This window comes from Trachypithecus francoisi, unplaced genomic scaffold (genome assembly GCF_009764315.1).
Source record: "Trachypithecus francoisi isolate TF-2019V2 unplaced genomic scaffold, Tfra_2.0 Lachesis_group2, whole genome shotgun sequence".
NCBI lineage: Eukaryota > Metazoa > Chordata > Mammalia > Primates > Cercopithecidae > Trachypithecus > Trachypithecus francoisi.
The window spans coordinates 48826625-48845993 of NW_022681465.1; the positions used below are offsets into that span (position 1 = coordinate 48826625).

Here is a 19369-nt window from a genome sequence, read left to right on the forward strand (position 1 = left end):
GGAATTTGTCTACAAGTACATACCATAGCACAATTTAACAACTGCAGCACAATAAAAGAGATTGTATTTACTTTGAAAAGTCATTGAAATATTTCTTAATATTTCACTTCTGAGTAGTGTCTAATGAAATAGTAATATCTTTGTCAACAAGCTGTGAATTTCCCTATCACCCTTCTAGGAAGAATATGTTCTGTCTGGTTAGCTGGTTTGTTCTTGTTTGAAATATCCTCATTTAGTAGCAGGGAAATTGTGATTTAAAACTAATGGAGTTGGGAGGCCCAGGCAGGTGGATCACTTAAGGCCAGGGGTTCTAGACCAGCCTGGCCAACATGGTGAAACCCCATCTCTAATAAAAATACAAAAATTAGCTGGGCATGGTGGCATGAGTCTGTAGTCCCAGCTACTCGGGAGACTGAGGCTGGAGAATGGCTTGAACCCAGGAGGCGGAGATTGCAGTAAGTAGAGATTGTGCCACTGCACTCCAGCCTGGGTGACAGAGCAAGACTTTGTCTCAAAAAAAAAAGAAGAAGAAAAAAACCTAATGGAGGTGTGAGTGGGGGTAGAAGGGAATTGGCCATGTATTGATAATTTTTGAAATATGTTTCTCTGTATTCTTTATATTTGAAATTTTCCATAAATAAAGTAAAAATAATAGAAGTGAAGAGAAACACTTGCTGCTTTTTAGTTGAAACTAGAAATGGAAATAGATAAAAGCACAAGTTCTACATTCCAGTGTGCCTCCTGTGGTAGCAATAGCAAAGAAACACTGTCGCACATCAGGCTGAGTAGGAGACCGTCACAGCATCCAGTCTGCTTACTGTAATAAAAAAAATCATACATGAGCCTTAATGTTAGGGCATCAGCAACAATTGTATTCTGCAGACAGTTAGTTTAGACACAGCCCAATTCCTACTACAACTGAAAAATAAGATCAATGTCAATTTTCATGAACTAAAATTTGTTCAAGGTTTAAAAAAAGTTACACCAGCAATGCCAGGTTTTTCACATATTTTTCCTAAGTGACATTCAGAAATTTTACTCATATCCCTGTAGGAATCATAGTCTGCCAACTCTTTTAAATGCCAATTTTTATTTTCCTTTACATAAAACTAAGGAGTTGTCAAATATTTTTCAGAAAAACAAAATGAAAAGAATTTATATGATATATATAACTGTCATGAGTCTAATACTTTATATAGACATTTAATTATCTAGATCACTTATTTTCCTATCTTTTGTACCATTAATGTTTTTCTCCGTTAAATTATTCTTTCCCCCATATGCAACATTTTAGGTTGTTCACAATTCATTGTAATCAATTTGCCATGCCCTTCAATCTTCTCTTTCTCTTTTTCTCTCTTAGCCAATTTACGACACCAGATTAGCCACATATTGAGTGTGTGGATCGCCAAAATTATAAACCACAAATGGCATAAGTTTGAGGAATTCAAATAACTGTGGCAAACTCTAACCTCAACTGCACCCAACAAAAATGAACAAGAAAAGACTTTCCCTATCTTAAGCCTCTAAAAACATTTTCATAGAAAGCAGAGTTAAAGTCATCCTGCCACTTCTTTTTAGGCTGTTCAAGACCTAAATTCTCCAGGTCTCATCATCTTTCTCTTTCTTTTTATTTATTTATTTATTTATTTTTTTAGAAAAGCTATTTGCCATAGGGAAATCCATTTTTCGGATTGGATATATAATAAATACATGAGAGAATAAGGTATGCCTATATGGGACAAACCAGAATCAATGTAAATTTTGATTCTCACTTGCAATTTTGAAAGTCCTATTAATTTAAAAACTAGTAAATACCTTAGTATTCATGATAGCTTACTGTAAGATTCCCTAGAGGCAATGAAGATGGGAATCTCAAGAAAACTAAAACTACCATACATCCTGGCTTCAGAGGTGAAAACAGGGGGAGAGGATTGGCTAATTATCAACAGAAGGGAAATGAAAAAAAGCACAGAGAAAGAATAGACAAGGCAACAAAAGTGGCAAACTGTAAGGGCCAATACACATCCACTGCTTCAAGTTTTTCAGTCGTGTTCCATTCTCAGAGATTTCTGGTAGTGCTTCAGGAACACCGATCTCCAAACTCTTTCTGAAAAGGGCTAGGAATGCTGCTGCCTGAAGATCTTATCTATTCTTTCTGGGCCCCATGATCTCCCTACATGATTGATCAACCTACTATTTCAACTCGAAAAAGCCTTTTCACAAATGTCAACTTCAGTAAGGCCTCCATTTAAAAATGAACACCCTACCAAGTCCTTTCCTAATTTCTGATTACACCCTGTGAATTTACATCAGCCTACCCCACACCCTCAGTTTATGCCTCTTTTGAATACTCCTGCCGGGCTTCTCCTTTAAATCTTGCCTGGAAGGGGCGGAGCTATGTCCCAGGCTCACCAGGAGGAGCGTTCCGTAGGCTCCGCCCATCCTAGTCTCAGAGGGAGCACCAACGAACCCAGCATACGGTCTCTTCCTAGTCCGCTCCGGAAATGCGACTGCGTACGCGCTGGACACATAATCGTGACGTCAGCGCGCCCGCGCCGGCTGGCCGGACGCCCTAGCCTTCCGCGAGATCTTTGGTGGGGTTACGGCCGCTTTACGCCACGGCAGTGCTGCGTTTGGGTTGTCTCCTGCAGGCTGTTTGGACCTGCTCACGATTCAACAATGTACCACAATAGTAGCCAGAAGCGGCACTGGACTTTCTCCAGTGAGGAGCAGCTGGCAAGACTGCGGGCCGACGCCAACCGCAAATTCAGATGCAAAGCGGTGGCCAACGGGAAGGTGAGGTTTTCCCGACGGTTGCCCAGTTGCTTGGTCACTAAATTCTGAGCAGCTGCGGGAGCTCTTCTGGCTCCTAGGACAATCTCACTCCCTCATTTCTCTGCCTCTGCGGCGCGGAGTACGTTTATCTATTAAAATAAGCGAGCACCTTGCGAGGTTCCGTGGGTACAAAGACGAACAACGCCATCCCCGTAGTCGAATGGCAGGCAAGTAACCAGTCTTTGTAACGTGGTGAAGAAGAGAGTAGGTAGTGTGCTAAGGCAGTGCGTGGCAAGAGCCGTTCGTTCACTTGTCAAGCGGTAATGTTGGGGAAGGTTTTTCTCAGTAGCCGATGCGGAGAAAATGGGGAAAGGACGTTCCAGGCAGTCAGAACTACCGTGCGGAGTGGGAGGGAGGTCAGAAGTTACAGGGCTGATGCGTGGACGTGTTTGTGGTTGTATGTGGCCAAATGTGAGTACCTGTGCAGGAATGGCTGGGGAGGGTAGGAAGGGAACTTGTTTGTAAGTGGAAGTGAGGCGTTTGAAATTTCCATTGAAAGGATGAGGAACCTTTGAAATATTTAAAATGGGAAGCTAACCTTATCAGATTTCCGTGCTCTAGCAACCTCGTGGTGAATGGGTTGGATGAGGGCGGGAGACCGGAGACGGAATACAAACCAAGTGATTGAGGATGGTTTGGACTATGGCCCGCTAGCCAAGTCCCTTCTGTTACAGCTCTAGGACTGGTTTAATCTTTCTTACAAGCTCCACTCCAGCAAGTGTTCAGTGCCTCCAAATTACTGATACTGAGTTACTTTACTTTCTACCTTTAATTCACATCACTGATTTTAGCACCTGAATTAGTTTCCTAAGGGCTGCCTTGAAAAAATCACCACAGACTGGGTAGCTTAAAATAACAGAAATTTATTGAAACATTTGCTGTTTTTTTACAACTTGTGTCGTAATGACTGACCGAGAAACGGATGTTGGAAGCTTTCCAATCATATTTGTAAAAAGTCCATCTACTTTTAAATTTGTAAATAATGATATCACAGCTGTGAGCGTATGCACACAGCCTATCGTGATTGTTTATATAATGAAGCAAAGGTCTAGCTGACATTCCGAAAAGTTGTGAAATGATGGTACAATTTTAGTTTATTATTTTCCTACAGCTAGTTTGTGTAATGAGTAGCGAATCTATAAAGAAAACGAGGCTTGATATATTCCCCTTCGTTGGAGATATAAACTAAATTTAATCTGGATAGAGAAAAATGTTTTACAATTGTTTAAGTCATTGAATTCATTGAACTTGTGTTGTAATTGTTGATCTAAAGGTTCTTCCGAATGATCCAGTCTTTCTTGAGCCTCATGAAGAAATGACACTCTGCAAATACTATGAGAAAAGGTTATTGGAATTCTGTTCGGTGTTTAAGCCAGCAATGCCAAGGTCTGTTGTGGTAAGTTACAGTAGTGATGAAATATAATGTCCTTTAGTTGACTTGTGAAATTTGACCTCTTCTAAATTCCCTGTCCACTCTAGTCTTAAAAATTCACATTAGTTACAATTAATTAGTTTTTGGCACATTATATCTTTTTCAATTCAGGCCTTAACTCATGAATTGCTGTATCATATCTTCAAAAGTATTTCAAGTCTCATTTTGTGGTCAGAAAAAAATTTGAGGTCAGGTAATATTATAAAGAAAGAAACAAAATAAATTACTTTCCTCTAAGTTCTCAACTAGTGAGCCATAGAACTGGGACTAGAACATAGACTACTTGCTTTTCCAACTCTGTGACAACCAATAAATGTTTGAAGTAATGCATTCTTTCATAATTGGCAATCATATGCCCCAGCTGAAACCTATACCATAAGATTTTTTTAAGCCTTGATTAGTAGAAGCTGGAGTTTTATCTTTGGTTAAAAAAGATTGTCTTATTGTTTCAGATGTACGGTTCTGAGGACTTGTTTGTTTTTTGCTGGGGTGGGCAACCGTGAGGAGAAGCAGGTAGCTGAGATTAAAAAGCAGAAAGATAAAAAAGCTAGAGTGGGAGGGTGTTTAAAATGACTTTACATTATTCTCTCACAGGTTTGTTGTAAAGAACAAATATAGAAGTGTATCTTAAGTAAAACTCTGTTAAATTTTAAAGTTATACAGTGTCACTAGCTTACGACCAAGTAGAGAATAATCTTCTAGGAAATTATCTCCATTTTTATAGTTGAAAAAAATTTGAAGTATGTTGAAAATATTAAGTCCATAGAATTTATAATTTTTTTTCATCTGAGATATCAAAGATTCAGAGAGAATTTTAGGTATACTTGATTAGTTTATGTCTTCAGATTTGGCTTATTCTTACAAAAGAACTAAAATGGGGCAGTAAATTTAAGTGATCTTATCAAATGAAGAAAAAAATCCTTTAATGAACTTCTTTTGGAATTTATTTTTAAATAACATGTTTATCATTGGTGAATAATTTTTTGTTTTACATAATGACAAAACTAAACTTTTAAAATACTTAAAAGGAAATATTCTTTTTTCTATCATAAAATAGATTAGTGGTTATTTCATTGGTTCCAGCCAAATGATATAATGGTTAAAAATACAGGCAGGTCTTACTTGAATTCATTCCTGTTCCTTATTGGCTGTGTGACCTAGGTAAGTCAGTTAACCTCATTGATACTCAGTTTCCTTCTCTGCAGAGATAGTAATATTTCACCAAGCTGTTGTAAGGATTAAAACATGATGATAGTTTTGTGCTTATCACAGAGTCTGGCACTTGGTATGCATTCAGTAAATGGTAGTGCTGCTTCTGCCATTCAGTCGGCAGCAGTGATCACAGATCATGGGAATGGATACATAGCAATATCACAAATATGTAGTGGCTTTAGAGAGAAGGCTTATTGCCTTGCTCATGTTTTTTTTGTCATTATTTTTATAAGATTGGTTAATCTGTGAACATTTGTATATTTCTTCCTGAATTTATCTAATTCAGGACATTTTTGATACTCTGACTTCTAAAACATACACACTCACGTATTTTTAAATCCAGTGACCATAGGAAGGATTAGCCAGGGTAGGCTGGGGATAGACAAGCAAAGGATGGGAAAGGATCTTTTGGCTGTGGCATTTCTGTAGTAATTCATCACAATTTATTTTGATTAAAGAAGAATTAATGAGTATTAGTATTTTTCTGGGTAATCTCTACAAAGAAACCTTTCCATAAATAAGTTCTGTTTCACACAATTTAACATTTAACGTTTGTGAGTAGATCCTGATGATATATTTTTTTTAACTCTTAGGGTACAGCTTGTATGTATTTCAAACGTTTTTATCTTAATAACTCAGTAATGGAATATCACCCCAGGATAATAATGTGAGTATGTCTGTCTAATATATTGTTTTCATTTAAGAAGACCTTTATACTCTTTTTGAGTTTTTTTTGGGAGGAGAGAGTTGTGAGAGAGAGAGGGTAATTTAGACTTGAATTTTTTTTTTTTTTTTTTTTTTTTTAATTCAGAACTTAAGATCTCTATTTACCTGTACTTCGGTAATTCTGATGGCATCTGAACTTCATCTTGTCCAGATTCAAATTTTGTTTTTCTCAAATTAGCTACTTCTCTAACATCTCTTTCTATTTGACACCTTTGTTCTTCCAGTTGTTCAGACTGAGAATCATTTGTAGTGGCCCCTCCCACATCCAGTCAGTGTACGGATCCTATAGCTTCATACTCATTTCAGTTGAACAAAGGTCTGTTGTTGCTGCTCTCTGCTGAGCACTATGTCTATCATTAAAGATGAAATTAGTATGAGACTCATCAAAGAGCTTGCTCTCAATGACATTGTACCTGTTTTCTCTTTTTGATTCCCATTTCCACCAGTCAAGATTAGGCCCTTGATCTCACTGCCAACCTTGATTTTTGCAGTAGCTTTCTTACTGTTTTCTCATACTCAACAGCATGAATTGGCCAGGTGAATTTCACACATTTGTCCCTTAAATAATAGTCTCTTATTCAGATGCCCTTAGAGACTTCCACCAATGGCCTTCCACAATGTTCCTTTAACCTACTTTTCTTCCCATACTTATATGGTACATATATGCTTTATTTTTAACTATTCCATCTACGTTATGCAAAGTGCTCTTATTCCTCAGTTAATTTGTTTTTCCAGATATTTAGGTTGTACTACATAACACTGTCATTGAGTCAGTGATGTTTGAATGCCATGGCAATATTGGTTTGACCTAATTTTATAGTTTGTCTTATGTCTCTTAATGAAGTGTGAACAGAAACTATCTTTCAAAAAAATTTTTGCAATGTCTAGCAGTCACTTTTGAATATTAGGCAATTATAGAATATACTTTTAGAAATAAAATATTTAGATACTTCTCAAAGTATATGCATGTTCTTCTGCCCCACCCCAACCCCGCCCCCTGCCTCCTTATTTTTTCCTCTAGGCTCACTTGTGCATTTTTGGCCTGCAAAGTAGATGAATTCAATGTATCTAGTCCTCAGTTTGTTGGAAACCTTCGGGAGAGTCCTCTTGGACAGGAGAAGGCACTTGAACAGATACTGGAATATGAACTACTTCTTATACAGCAACTTAATTTCCACCTTATTGTCCACAATCCTTACAGACCATTTGAGGGCTTCCTCATCGACTTAAAGGTAAACTTGATGTAAAATAAACTAATACTACATTCTCCTTTCCTATTCTTTAACAAAAAGGATCCAAAATTTTAAAACTCATAGTCATCCTCGTTGTTAGAGCATGGATACGACCTGTGGGTCTGGCCTGGTCATCTAGGGCAGTTGTGTTTAAACTTCAGTGGGCATCATCAGTCGTCTGGAGAAATTGTTAACTCAGATGTTGGGTGGGACTTACGGAGTTTCTCATTTAAGTGATCTTCATTACGTCCAGGGATGTAATGAAGACCATTGAGAGTTTAGAACGGTGCTTATTATGGAGGCTTAAGATACCTCTTCTAACTTTGAATTGTATTGTCATGGATCTGGGCCTGATTTAAACCATAAAAAATTCTTAAACTAGAAGATTGCTAAGTGACTTATATTTTTAGAGGTTTGTGAACTTGAGTCCCTATGTAGGCATCAATAATATAAGTAAACAAACATTGACAGAAGCAACTTTTAAGTTGTTTTGTTTGGCTCTAAAAGAGAAGTTGGATAGTCAGAGTCAAACCAAACAGAAATTAGGAACTGGTTCATTCATATTAGATCGGTGGCTCAATTTGGGTATCTTCTGTGTGCCAAACTTGGTGCTTGAGGATGTAACCAGAAACAGGACAGGAACAGTCTCAACTTTTGTGAACCTTGCAATCGAAAGGTTTTAGACAATCATATATCCATTGTGCTCAGTGATACAGAGGGGAAAATATATTTTAGAGGGAGATAACAGATTAAGAGGTAAGGAAAACATTCTGAGAACGTATCATTTAAAGTACAATTCAGAGTAGGAATAGGAGAGGGAAGAACATTCCAATCAGAGACTTCCCTGGTAAAAAGTTCAAATTCAAGAAACCATTCTGTGCTGAACAACCTGAACAGAGCATAGCAATGCAGGGGGAAGAGATCACAGACAGCTGCTGCCAGAGTGGAAGGCAGAGTCTAGACTGTGGAGACAATGTTACAGATTTTGAATAGAGCAAAGAGAAGCCAGTGAAAGGTTTAAATTTAGAGAGTGGCATGATTAGATTTGCAGTTTTAAAAGATCATGTTGGCAATCTTATGGATCAGGTATTTACTGCGCATCTGTGTATGTCAGGCATAACGTGGAGAATGGATTAGAATAGATTAAGTGAATAATGGGGTACTGTTAAAGGAGTCCAAGCTAAAGATGGTGGTGGTCTTCACTTGTATGAAGGTTGTGGATACAGAAAGAGCTTCCTGGGCTTCAAAAGATACAGGATAAGTATCCCTTACCTAAAAAATTTCGAGCCAAAAGTATTTGGGATTTCACTTTTTTTTTTTTTTTTCGATTTTGCAATATTTGCATTGTGCTTACTGGTTGAGCATCCCAAATCCAAAATCTGAAATGCTCCAGTGAGAATTTCCTGAGTGTCATGTCAGTGCTCAGAAAGTTTCAGATTTTGGAGTATTTCGGATTTTGAATTTTTTGGATTTATGCTCAGCCTGTAGTTAGGTAGAATCAATGGAACATGAGGAATGATTGTATATAGAGATGAGGACAGAGGAAGAACCCCCAAGTTTCTGACTGCGTGATACTTTTTTTTGTTGTTTTTTGTTTAATGGAAGAGACCGATGCACGTTTAAATACTGATGTAAAGAGCTAGGAGTGAGAGAAAGATGAAATACAAAATAGTCTGTTTGGAGTAAGGTGGAAGGGGTTGGCATGGAATTTGGAAGCGAGGTAGAAGAACTGGCCTTAGAAGGAATAATAGCTCTTTCTCTTAACAGTGGAAAAGGGGAAATTATGGGCTTAGGATACTGTTATGCCTCAAGATTTGGTGTTGTCAGGAAATAGTGCCTTTCTTTGGTAAGAAATAGTTTTCTGAGAGTGATGGAGTTTCTGAGAATTATCAAAGACGTTAAGACAGATGGAAAATATTTATGCAGTCACTGAAAAATGGGAAAGTAAACTGTCTGTGGAAATACTGTGGTTGCTTGACAGTGTTTAAGAGCCTTGCTGAGGTCAATGAACATGAGTTTACAGTAACATTTCCAGACTTCTGCTCGTATTGTTTTCTCTGGCAACACTCAGAAATCTTGGTATAGTTGCAAAGCGAAGTTTGTTGGATTCAACCACTGTTCAACCTCTGGTTTTGCCAGAAATTTGTTGGCAGCGTATCGGGGCAGGGAATTCAGGAGAGAAATGAGGACCAGAGGACACTGGTGAGTGGGAGCAAGTAGAGGGATAAGTGAGCAAAGGTTCAGAGGAGGAAGAACAGCTGTGAAGTAAATGAGTAAATATATTAGAAAGGGAGGCATTGTGGTCAGAGTAGTGGGTCTTAATTTCTCATATCACAGGTGAGACATTTTTGTACAATTGACTCTTAAATATTTCAGAGTGTAGAAAAGCTTTCCTACTGCTTTAGGTGTCGAACATGGATATCTGAGGACTTCAGATTTATGGTTTATTTTATAGGGTATGAAGAATTGTCAGGAAATAGGAGGTCTTCCACATCTCTTGGGCATATTCTAAAACTTTCTGTGGGAATTTGAAGTCTAGTGTGTTCTAATCAAATTGAGATTCACTTTTATTTACTTCTTCCTGAAAGTAAATTTTAAGTAGAAGGAATTTCATATAAAAATAAGGTGTATTCCTAAATGTGGCCTTACATTTGAATCACCTGGGTTGCCTGAGAGAAGCATTTACCTGGGAATATGTATTTCTTGGCCCTACTTTAGACTCAGTGGAATCTCTAAGAGCTTCCCTTCCTTCCCCTTCCTACTCAGGTGGAAAAGGACCGAGAAGGGATTAATGTAAATTGAGGACACTGTCAAGTACTGTGCTAGGAACTTTAGATATGTTATAGCACATATTTCTTAATATGAGTTGTGTAATTTTAAACTGTTGTTATACTCCATTTAAACCCTCAGAAATGGTAACATTTGCAAACTTTCTTTCTAGACCCGCTATCCCATATTGGAGAATCCAGAGATTTTGAGGAAAACAGCTGATGACTTTCTTAATAGAATTGCATTGACGGATGCCTACCTTTTATACACACCTTCCCAAATTGCCCTGACTGCCATTTTATCTAGTGCCTCCAGGGCTGGAATTACTATGGAAAGGTATTAATGTTTTAGGTCAAATTCAGTCACTGAGTTTATTTATTCATAGAATCATTTCTGACTATAATCTTTAATATTCCTTGTGGCTGGGATGGTTGGTGAAAAGAAGAAATGACATTGCCTTTTAAGGAAATCTTTAAACATCATGAAAAATACTGTTGAACTAAGGAGGATACATTTAGGATTAAAGTAGGAGTAAACCAGGTGATCCTTGAAAGACTGATATAGCTATCAGTATATGACAAATTTAGAAGGTTCTGTGACCTGGTGAGCAACTTGAGTGCAGCAAATATGTCTGCCTTGTTTTATCTTTATTCCCCTTCTGTAGAGCATGTATGACACGTGGAAGTTAAATATTGTTAACTAACTGAAGCACAAGCTAGCAGCCAATTAGACATTTTTAGTTTCTGTATTACGTTTCTCAATTTATGACCTTTGAGATTCTGCTTGATTTCATTCTTAGAAATAGCTGAGGAAGAAAGATGATAAAACTTCCTAAAGTTAATTAAAACTATTTTACATGATTATAATCCCTTATCCCTAATTTCAGAATCCACTGATAAGGTGGCAGCAGATAGAGCAGATTGTATTTAGTTTTTATTTCACTTAATAGGAATATTTGTGTTCCCTTGCAGGAATCTTAATATTCCTGATTACAGACATCACTTAGGTATTTCACATTTCATAATATATGCACCAGATAACTTTTCTAAGACATGAATACTTAAGAATTTCACAACACATCTGCATCTAGGATAAGGGATTGTAGGTTTATATTTTATTATATGCCTCTTCTCTGCAAACACAGCTCACTAACTGTATATAAATGTATATATTTAATCCCAAATTGATTTAAATCTCCACTTATTTACTAAGCAAACATCTATTAAATACCTTCTGTGTACTACTATGCACTGTACTACACTTTAGGAATATGAAAATGAATAAGATAAATCTCTGCATTAGGAAAGACAGTCATGTAAATTATCGATGTACATGGAGTTGTGGAATTCCATTAATTTTGGGGGGGTTGGTTATTTATTTATTTTTTTGGGGGGATAGCATCTCACTCTCACCCAGGCTGGAATGCAGTGGCACAGTCATAGCTCACTGCAGCCTCAACCTCCCAGCCTCAAGCGATCCTCCTACTTCAGCTCGCTGAGTAGCTGGGACCACAGGCACCCACCACCACACCCTGGCTAATCTTTTTGTTTTTTTGTAGAGTTGGGGTTTCCCTATATTGCCTAGGCTCATCTCAGTCACTCCTAGACTCAAGTAATCTCCTGCCTAGGCCTCCCAAAGTGCTGGGGTGACAGGTGCACACCACCATACCTGGCCTGCGGACTTCATTCTGTAAGGGAACAAAAGTCCTCTTTTCCACAGTTCAAATAACCAAAAGTCTGATTAATCTTGAAGCATTGTATATAGTGCATATATAAATTCTTCAGTGATGAGATTTTAGTTACATAGAGTGGGATGAAGCATCCTAAGGTCCAGATGAGTTTATTTCATCTTATAAGTTTAGTTCAGTATAATTCTAGGCAGGCAAAATTGAAATTGTGATACCTTTGGCTCCGTGCAAATTTAATAGGCCTTTGTAACATTCCCAGAGACTAGACATTGGGCCTTCCCCGCCCCCTCCTTAGGGAAATGCTTTCCAAACATTTTTAACTTACAGCTGATTTACAGGCAAATTTTTGAGATACGTGGAAATGGGGTTTACATTTATTGCTGATTTCAAAAGGGAAAGCCCCTGTGCTGTTGTCAGAGTCTGGATAATGCCTCAGATTATTAATCATAGGATTATTACCGTTATTTCTGGGTTTTCTTCTCTTGTAGATTTAGAGCTTTATTTCTCATCTGCTACTTTAGGTATTCTTATTTGCCTGTGGATTTTATTAAAACACCACAATATTAAAATTCAAATTCAAAATTGATGTTAAGAGTTGCTAACTTCACAGAGCTAATGAGTAGTCAGCCAACTCTTAGCACCAAACCTATGATCCTTATGCTTAAGAAATCAAAAGGAAATGAAGAGTAAAAATAAAGGAAGATGACAAAAATGGGAGTAATTTTAGGTAGGAAAGGGAAAGGAAAAAACTAATTATTTTGAATTACTAGTAAGTGGAAATGGATTAGTTGTCAGGAGATTTCTTGATTTTCAGATCCAAAATTTATTCCCACAATAGATGATGATGATGTAATGTCACACAGTTATCAACACTTTATAATAAAATTTAAATCTGGATAAAGACACAAGAGTTCTTAAAGCATTGCTTTCTATTTTTGTAACTATTACACCCAAGAGAAAAATAATTTTTTTGCATTTGTGTTTGAAAAACTATTTAATACTTTGAGAATCTGTTCATTTGAGCTTTTATCAATTATAGGTCAAGTTCAGGTATGTAAAACTTCAGGGTAACTAAAAATTTAAATATAGAAATTTTCATATTGTCAGTAGCTCTGAGAAAAACAGGTAATTTGGATTTTATATCACATTGATAAAGAAATCTAACACCTTTGATTTGGACTTGATGCAAATAAGATGTAATAGATTTATAAAGCATTACGTGGTTGGTTTGAATGTCTGTTACTTCCCAAAAGTGCAACTATAGGTAAAATGGCTTTCATATTAAGGGAACAGAGAATCCTTACTAGTGCCAGATTCCAGTTTTGCTGCTTCCTAGCTTTATTACTTTGGGCAAGTTACAAGATCATGACTTATTCATCCCTGTAACTCAGATTCCTCATCTGTAAAGTAAGGTTAGACTCATTGGGCTTCTATATTAAAAGATATAAATGTTATAAGTACTGACTGTTACCTGTTACTTTCATACTCTTTTGTCTCTGAAAGGTTGTACTTGAATGTCACTAAACATCTTTTAATGTAAGTGCTAATAAATCCTTAAAACATAAGAGTTATAGATTATACATTCATAAATTTAAAAAATTTTTAATTGCCTTTGATGAGGATGGAAGAAAATAATTTATGATGTCATGTTTTCTCAATGTGCTGTATGTTTTCAATAGATTACATTTTTTTCTTTTCTTTACCAGTTATTTATCAGAGAGTCTGATGTTGAGAGAGAACAGAACTTGCCTGTCACAGTTACTAGATATAATGAAAAGTAAGTAAATGAGAACACTTTACAAAATGTTCTTCCAATACAAAGCTCCTTTCTAAATAAATATCTTGGTGTTTAACTAGAAATACAGATTTTTGTTTAGATTTGTTTTCACTGAATTACTGTATTATGGAAGCATGAAAGACACATTGGTCTAGAACAAATAGAAGGTACATAGAAGGAAGTAGTGTTCATATCTATAGAACTTACGCAAAGAGTGAAAATAGAGTCCGATTTAGAAAGGATTTAGAGATTGACAACAGGATCCTTTTAAAGAATAAAGAAACATACTAGGCACTGAAAAAGATGTAATGGGAAATTTGTAACTTCTATTTTGTAGATAAATTATTTTTTTAAGAGAAAGGTAGAAGGAGATTTGACACACTCAGAGAAGGCACGGTTAAGACAGCAGAGAAAGATTTAAAGATGCTTGCCTTGAAAATTGGAGTGATGTGGTTGCAAGCCAAAGGAAGCTGGCAGCCACTGGAAGCTGGAACAGGCAAGGAATGGATTTATCCCTGGAGCCTCCAGAGAGAGTGTGGCCCTTCCAGCACCTTAATTTTGGCACAGTGAAACAGATTTCAGACTTCTGGGCTCCAGAACTATGAGATAATAGATTTCTGTTGTTTTAAGCCATCACGTTTGTGATAATTTTGATAGCAAGGTTGGGAAAATAATACAGCCCTGAATAACCAAGACTTATCCAGCCCAAAACGTTATGAGTGCTGGTGTTGAGAAACGCTGTCCTAAGAGTTGAGTAGAGTCTCTACTTATTGGCTGAATTAACCAGCATTCTCCATTCCTCATTCTTGCCCATGGCACACTTGGTCATGGCTGCTAAGCTACTCTTTGGGGTTAAAAGTCAATCATGTGGCTGGGCGCGGTGGCTCACGCCTGTAATCCCAGCACTTTGGGAGGCCGAGGCGGGCAGATCACGAAGTCGGAAGATCGAGACCATCCTGGTGAACACTGTGAAACCCCATCTCTACTAAAAATACAAAAAAATTAGCCGGGCATGGTAGTGGGCACCTGTAGTCCCGGCTACTCAGGAGGCTGAGGCAGGAGAATGGCATGAACCCAGGGAGCAGAGCTTGCAGTGAGCGGAGATTGCGCCTCTGCACTCCAGCCTGGGTGACAGTCAGACTCCGTCTCAAAAAAAAAAAAAGTCAATCATGTTTGTTTCCAAACCTTCTTGTGTAAATTGTTCTTGTTAATTAAATTTGTAATGTAATTAAATGTTAAACCAGTAAAATACAAGATTGAAATCTTGATCTTCGATGACAGTAAATGGGTATACATTTTACATATTTTGTGTTTGAAAATTTAAGATGCTTCAGGGCATCTCTGTATCATTTCTTGATTCTCTGCTCGAAGTGATCCTGAGGGCTTCCTTCTTGGAGAATGATGGCTGTGATTTATGAATTATAAACTGTAGGTCTTTAGTTATACCACTAGGGGGTTCACTTTAAAAGCTAATTGTGATTTGACTGTAGCTGTTAGGATCGTAGAACTTAGTAGGTAAAGGGGGTCTTATTCCAGTGTTTTGTTTTGCTCCACTTATTTTAAAATGAAATAAATACAGCTCTTTATGAAACACTCAGAAGTTTAATGCTACTAAGATATTGGTAATTTTTGGAACACAGATACTGTCCTAAGGGTGTTGAGTTACAAGTATTAATTCAATTAAAAATACTGTTTTGTTTGCATTATGAAATAGGTCAGTAGTGCAGTCATTTGGATCACATGGCTGGCTAATAGTAATAATAAGCTCATTGGATCTCTCATTATTCCCCTAATGTTGAAATTTGTATTCTTTGGTTTATTATACTTGAATAACAAGATCAGCTAGAGGATGCTTTTGCAATTATAAAGTTACTGGTATAGTAGTTTACTTTTAACCTGAAGTGGACATTTTTGTATAGGGTCTGCTTTTTGTTAAAGCAAAGGATTATTAAATTTTTACTAAGCATCCTCCCTTTATTGCATGTTGTGTAATAAGTTTCCTTTGTAAACAGGAAGTATACTGTTGGCCCACTATCTATGGAATAGAATATTACAAAGATGGTTGGTGATAGAGAACAAAACATGTTCACTAAATCATTTAGGGATTTTTTTTTTTTTTAAGTCTTAAAACTGAACAGGAAGTGACCCCAGTAGGATTTGCAAAAAATACTAGATTTTACAGTGTGCTTTATGTTATATGATATGGGCTAAATAGCAGAGAGCCATAATTACTTCAACTAAACATACAGTGCTTATTGGATTTTAATGTAGAATGAAATGCAGAATGATGCAAATCCTGAGAATAATAACCATGTCATTTGCAGGGTGTTTTGTTGTTTCCTATAACAAAATGGAAAAGTTACCAGCTCCGCTACTATGAGAAGGTTTGCTTATTCAGTTTAAATTCTTTTTTATATCCACATAGGCATGAGAAACTTAGTAAAAAAGTATGAACCACCCAGATCTGAAGAAGTTGCTGTTCTGAAACAGAAGTTGGAGCGATGTCATTCTGCTGAGCTTGCACTTAATGTAATCACGTAAGTTGATGTGACAGTGTTTATCAATAGACATAATTGTTACCCAGTCCAACTGGTTCGTAAATCATTTTATTGGTGTTTGCTCATTTGAGGAAAGCTGACTGATCCATTAAATCAGATTTTCTTTACTGAATGGACATTTCTAATGAAATTAAGTTAACAGTCACTTATATTTCTACTGTGTTGCTTATTTATTCCCCTTGTCCAATTTTCTGGCTTTTTTTTTTGACATGGAGTCTTGCTGTGTCACCCAGGCCTGAGCAGGCCTGAGTGCAGTGGCGTGATCTCACTGCAACCTCTGCCTCCCGGGTTCAAGCAATTCTCCTGCCTCAGCCTTCCAAGTAGCTGGGATGACAGGTGCATGCCACCACGTCCGGCTAGTTTTATTTTTTGTATTTTTAGTAGAGATGGGATTTCACCGTTAACACGGTGAGCCAAGGATGGTCTCAAGCTCCTGACCCCCGCCCACCTCAGCCTCCCGAAGTGCTGGAATTACAGGCGTGAGCCACCGTGCCTGGCCACATTTTTGTGGTTTGTAGTGCTTTATAGATTCTATATACAGTCATCCTTCAGTATCTATGGGGGATTGGTTTCAGGACTTTCTGCTGCTAACCAAAATCTACAGATGCCCTAATACAAAATGGTGTATTTGCATATAACCTGTATACATCCTCCCATATACTTTAAATCATCTCTAGATTACTTATAATACCTAAATACAATGTAAATGCTATGTAGTTATTATACTGTATTCTTGAGGGAATAATGACAAAGTCTGTACATGTTCAGTACAGATAGAATTTTTTTCCTTATTTTCAATCCACAATTGGTTGAGTCCACAGATGTGGAAACCACAGGATACAGAAGGCTGATTGTACTTAATTATATATGATATATTATATTGTTTTTCACAACTTTTTTTCCAAATACTAATTTTTACCCTAGTTCCCATACCCCCACTTTTTTGAGAAAAAGTCTGTGTCATCCAGGTGGAGTGCAGTGGCTCGATCTTGGCTCACTGCACCCTCTGCTGTGTGGGCTCAAGTGATCTTCCCACATCAGCCTCTTGAGCAGCTGGGACTACAGGTGCTCAACCACGTTGGTTAATTTTTTTATTTTTTTTTGTAGAGACAAAGTTTTGCCACATTGCTCAGGCTGGTCTCAAATTCTTGGGCTCAGGCGATCTGCCGCCTCGGCCTCCTAAAGAGCTGGGATTACAATTTGTGAGCCCCTGTGCCCAGCAGGTCCCAGCTCATTTTTTATTTCATGTTTTTCCTAGTTACTTGAAACACTTTTTATCACACATTAAATTTGTACTTCTGCATAGTCATTACTTTGCTTAATCTAGTCTGATCATTGATTTAATATCTCACTTTTAATTACCATAGCTTTTGTAGTGTGCTTTGAAGATAACTGGGACAGGGTCTTCCAACATTGTTCTTTTTTATATTCTCTATTTTTTCACACTTCTTCCTAGGTCAGTGTTAGACTTGACAAATTCCATGAAAAATTTTATTGGGGTTTTAATTAGAATTGCATTTAATTTAAAGATTGATTTTAAAAGTATCATTTTCCCTACCCATAACTTTCCATTTATCCAGGCCTGTGTTTTTCAGTAGATACATGATATTACAATATAGCCTTGCTAGTTTATTTTACATTTTATAGTTTCTGTGGCTGGTATTAGATTGCTTATTGATAGTTGCTTAATTATAGGAAGAAGAGGAAAGGCTATGAAGATGATGATTACGTCTCAAAGAAATCCAAACATGAGGAGGTATGTTTTACTCCAAAGATGAACTCTTAAGTCATTTTTGTTACACATTCTGGTGTGATTATACTATTAAGATTTGTTCTCCAAGAGTACAAGCATTATAGAGTTGTGGGTTTTTTCATTTTTTGTATACTTCCTTATGTACAGTACTGTTGTCCATTATTAAAGGGATTTTTCTCTCTTCTGTCTTTACTTGATGAAGAATCCTTCTTGTGTTCATAGAAAGCAGAAACAATATGCATACATACTACATTTTTGCTTTATTTGTTATTCTCCAAGGATTTTTCCCTTACCTCCTTTTAAAAACAAATTTTCTGTCAAGTCAGATAAGTGAATAATCAGAGGCAAAAGGTCACAGTTGTAACCTTTATTCCTCATTGGAGGAGTCTGGTGAGACCATGCCAACATTACTAACAGTGAACTATTACAAAATTTCCTGGTTTATCTTTTGTAATCCACATGGGTAAAAGGAGGAGAACATTTTCCTGAAGGGAGGTAAGAGATAAACAATATGGGTTATGCTTCAGTGTTATCCTTACCACACTTTTTTTCCTTCTTAGGAAGAATGGACTGACGACGACCTGGTAGAATCTCTCTAACCATTTGAAGTTGATTTCTCAATGCTAACTAATCAAGAGAAGTAGGAAGCATATCAAGCGTTTAACTTTATTTAAAAAGTGTAATGTGAAAACAAAATATATTAAAACTTTTCTATTACTTTCTTTCCCTTTCACAGTAACTTTATGTAAAATAAACCATCTTCAAAAGAGCTAGAATAGCACCTGTTTTGAATATTCGTATTCCATCATGACTAATATCAAATTAAAGTTGCAACTTACTTGCCTAATTTTTTAAGCAAAATATGATAGGCAAACCTATGCTTTTTTAAGAAAAAGGCACCACAAAAACCAAAACTTAGTAGCCAGCTTTAACGGAATGTGTTTTGCCCTCTAGAAACCTTTATAAATGGCTTTTTGAATGCCATCCTGATACATTTAGCTATTTGTCCATTACTATTAAACTGGAGAAGGTATTTCAACTATTACATGGTACTGAAAGCCAGTTGTCTGGGTAATGAATATTATTGGTTTTCTTTACTTACCCGAAAACATTTCCAAATGAGTTTAAAAAAAAAAAAAAAAAATACATGATTTTGAATAGCTGTCTACATCAAACTCGTAGGCTAGTATAGATAAGTAGGCAGAAGCAATTTGTATATTCAGTTATGGTTTTTTAATTTTGTTTTGATGTAGGGTCTTGCTGTGTTGCCCAGGCTGTCTCAAACTCCTAGGCGCTAGTGTTTCCTGAGTAATTGGGACTGCAGGCACACGTCACCACAGCCTTTAATTAACCTATTAGATCACCTATAAGTGAATCCGTGTAAG

The 19369-nt window shown here is 36.8% G+C and overlaps 1 protein-coding gene across 1 annotated transcript; it reads left to right on the top strand.

Annotated features, from left to right (window-relative positions):
- Positions 1-2455: 2455 nt before the first annotated feature.
- Positions 2456-18762, top strand: CCNH (cyclin H). The gene is made up of 9 exons (XM_033179200.1): positions 2456-2799; positions 4112-4234; positions 6076-6149; positions 7230-7440; positions 10382-10545; positions 13603-13673; positions 16099-16210; positions 17927-17987; positions 18545-18762. Exons 1-9 carry the CDS (start codon positions 2683-2685, stop codon positions 18581-18583), a joined length of 972 nt encoding a protein of 323 aa, XP_033035091.1. The 5' UTR covers positions 2456-2682; the 3' UTR covers positions 18584-18762.
- Positions 18763-19369: the final 607 nt, after the last annotated feature.

Excerpts from the sequence above, each read along its gene's own strand:
- CCNH (XM_033179200.1), top strand. The coding sequence starts at position 2,683 with ATGTACCACAATAGTAGCCAGAAGCGGCACTGGACTTTCTCCAGTGAG. Across the intron at positions 10,546-13,602 it reads GCTGGAATTACTATGGAAAG|TTATTTATCAGAGAGTCTGA; the intron begins GTATTAATGTTT and ends TTTCTTTACCAG. Across the intron at positions 17,988-18,544 it reads AGAAATCCAAACATGAGGAG|GAAGAATGGACTGACGACGA; the intron begins GTATGTTTTACT and ends TTTCCTTCTTAG.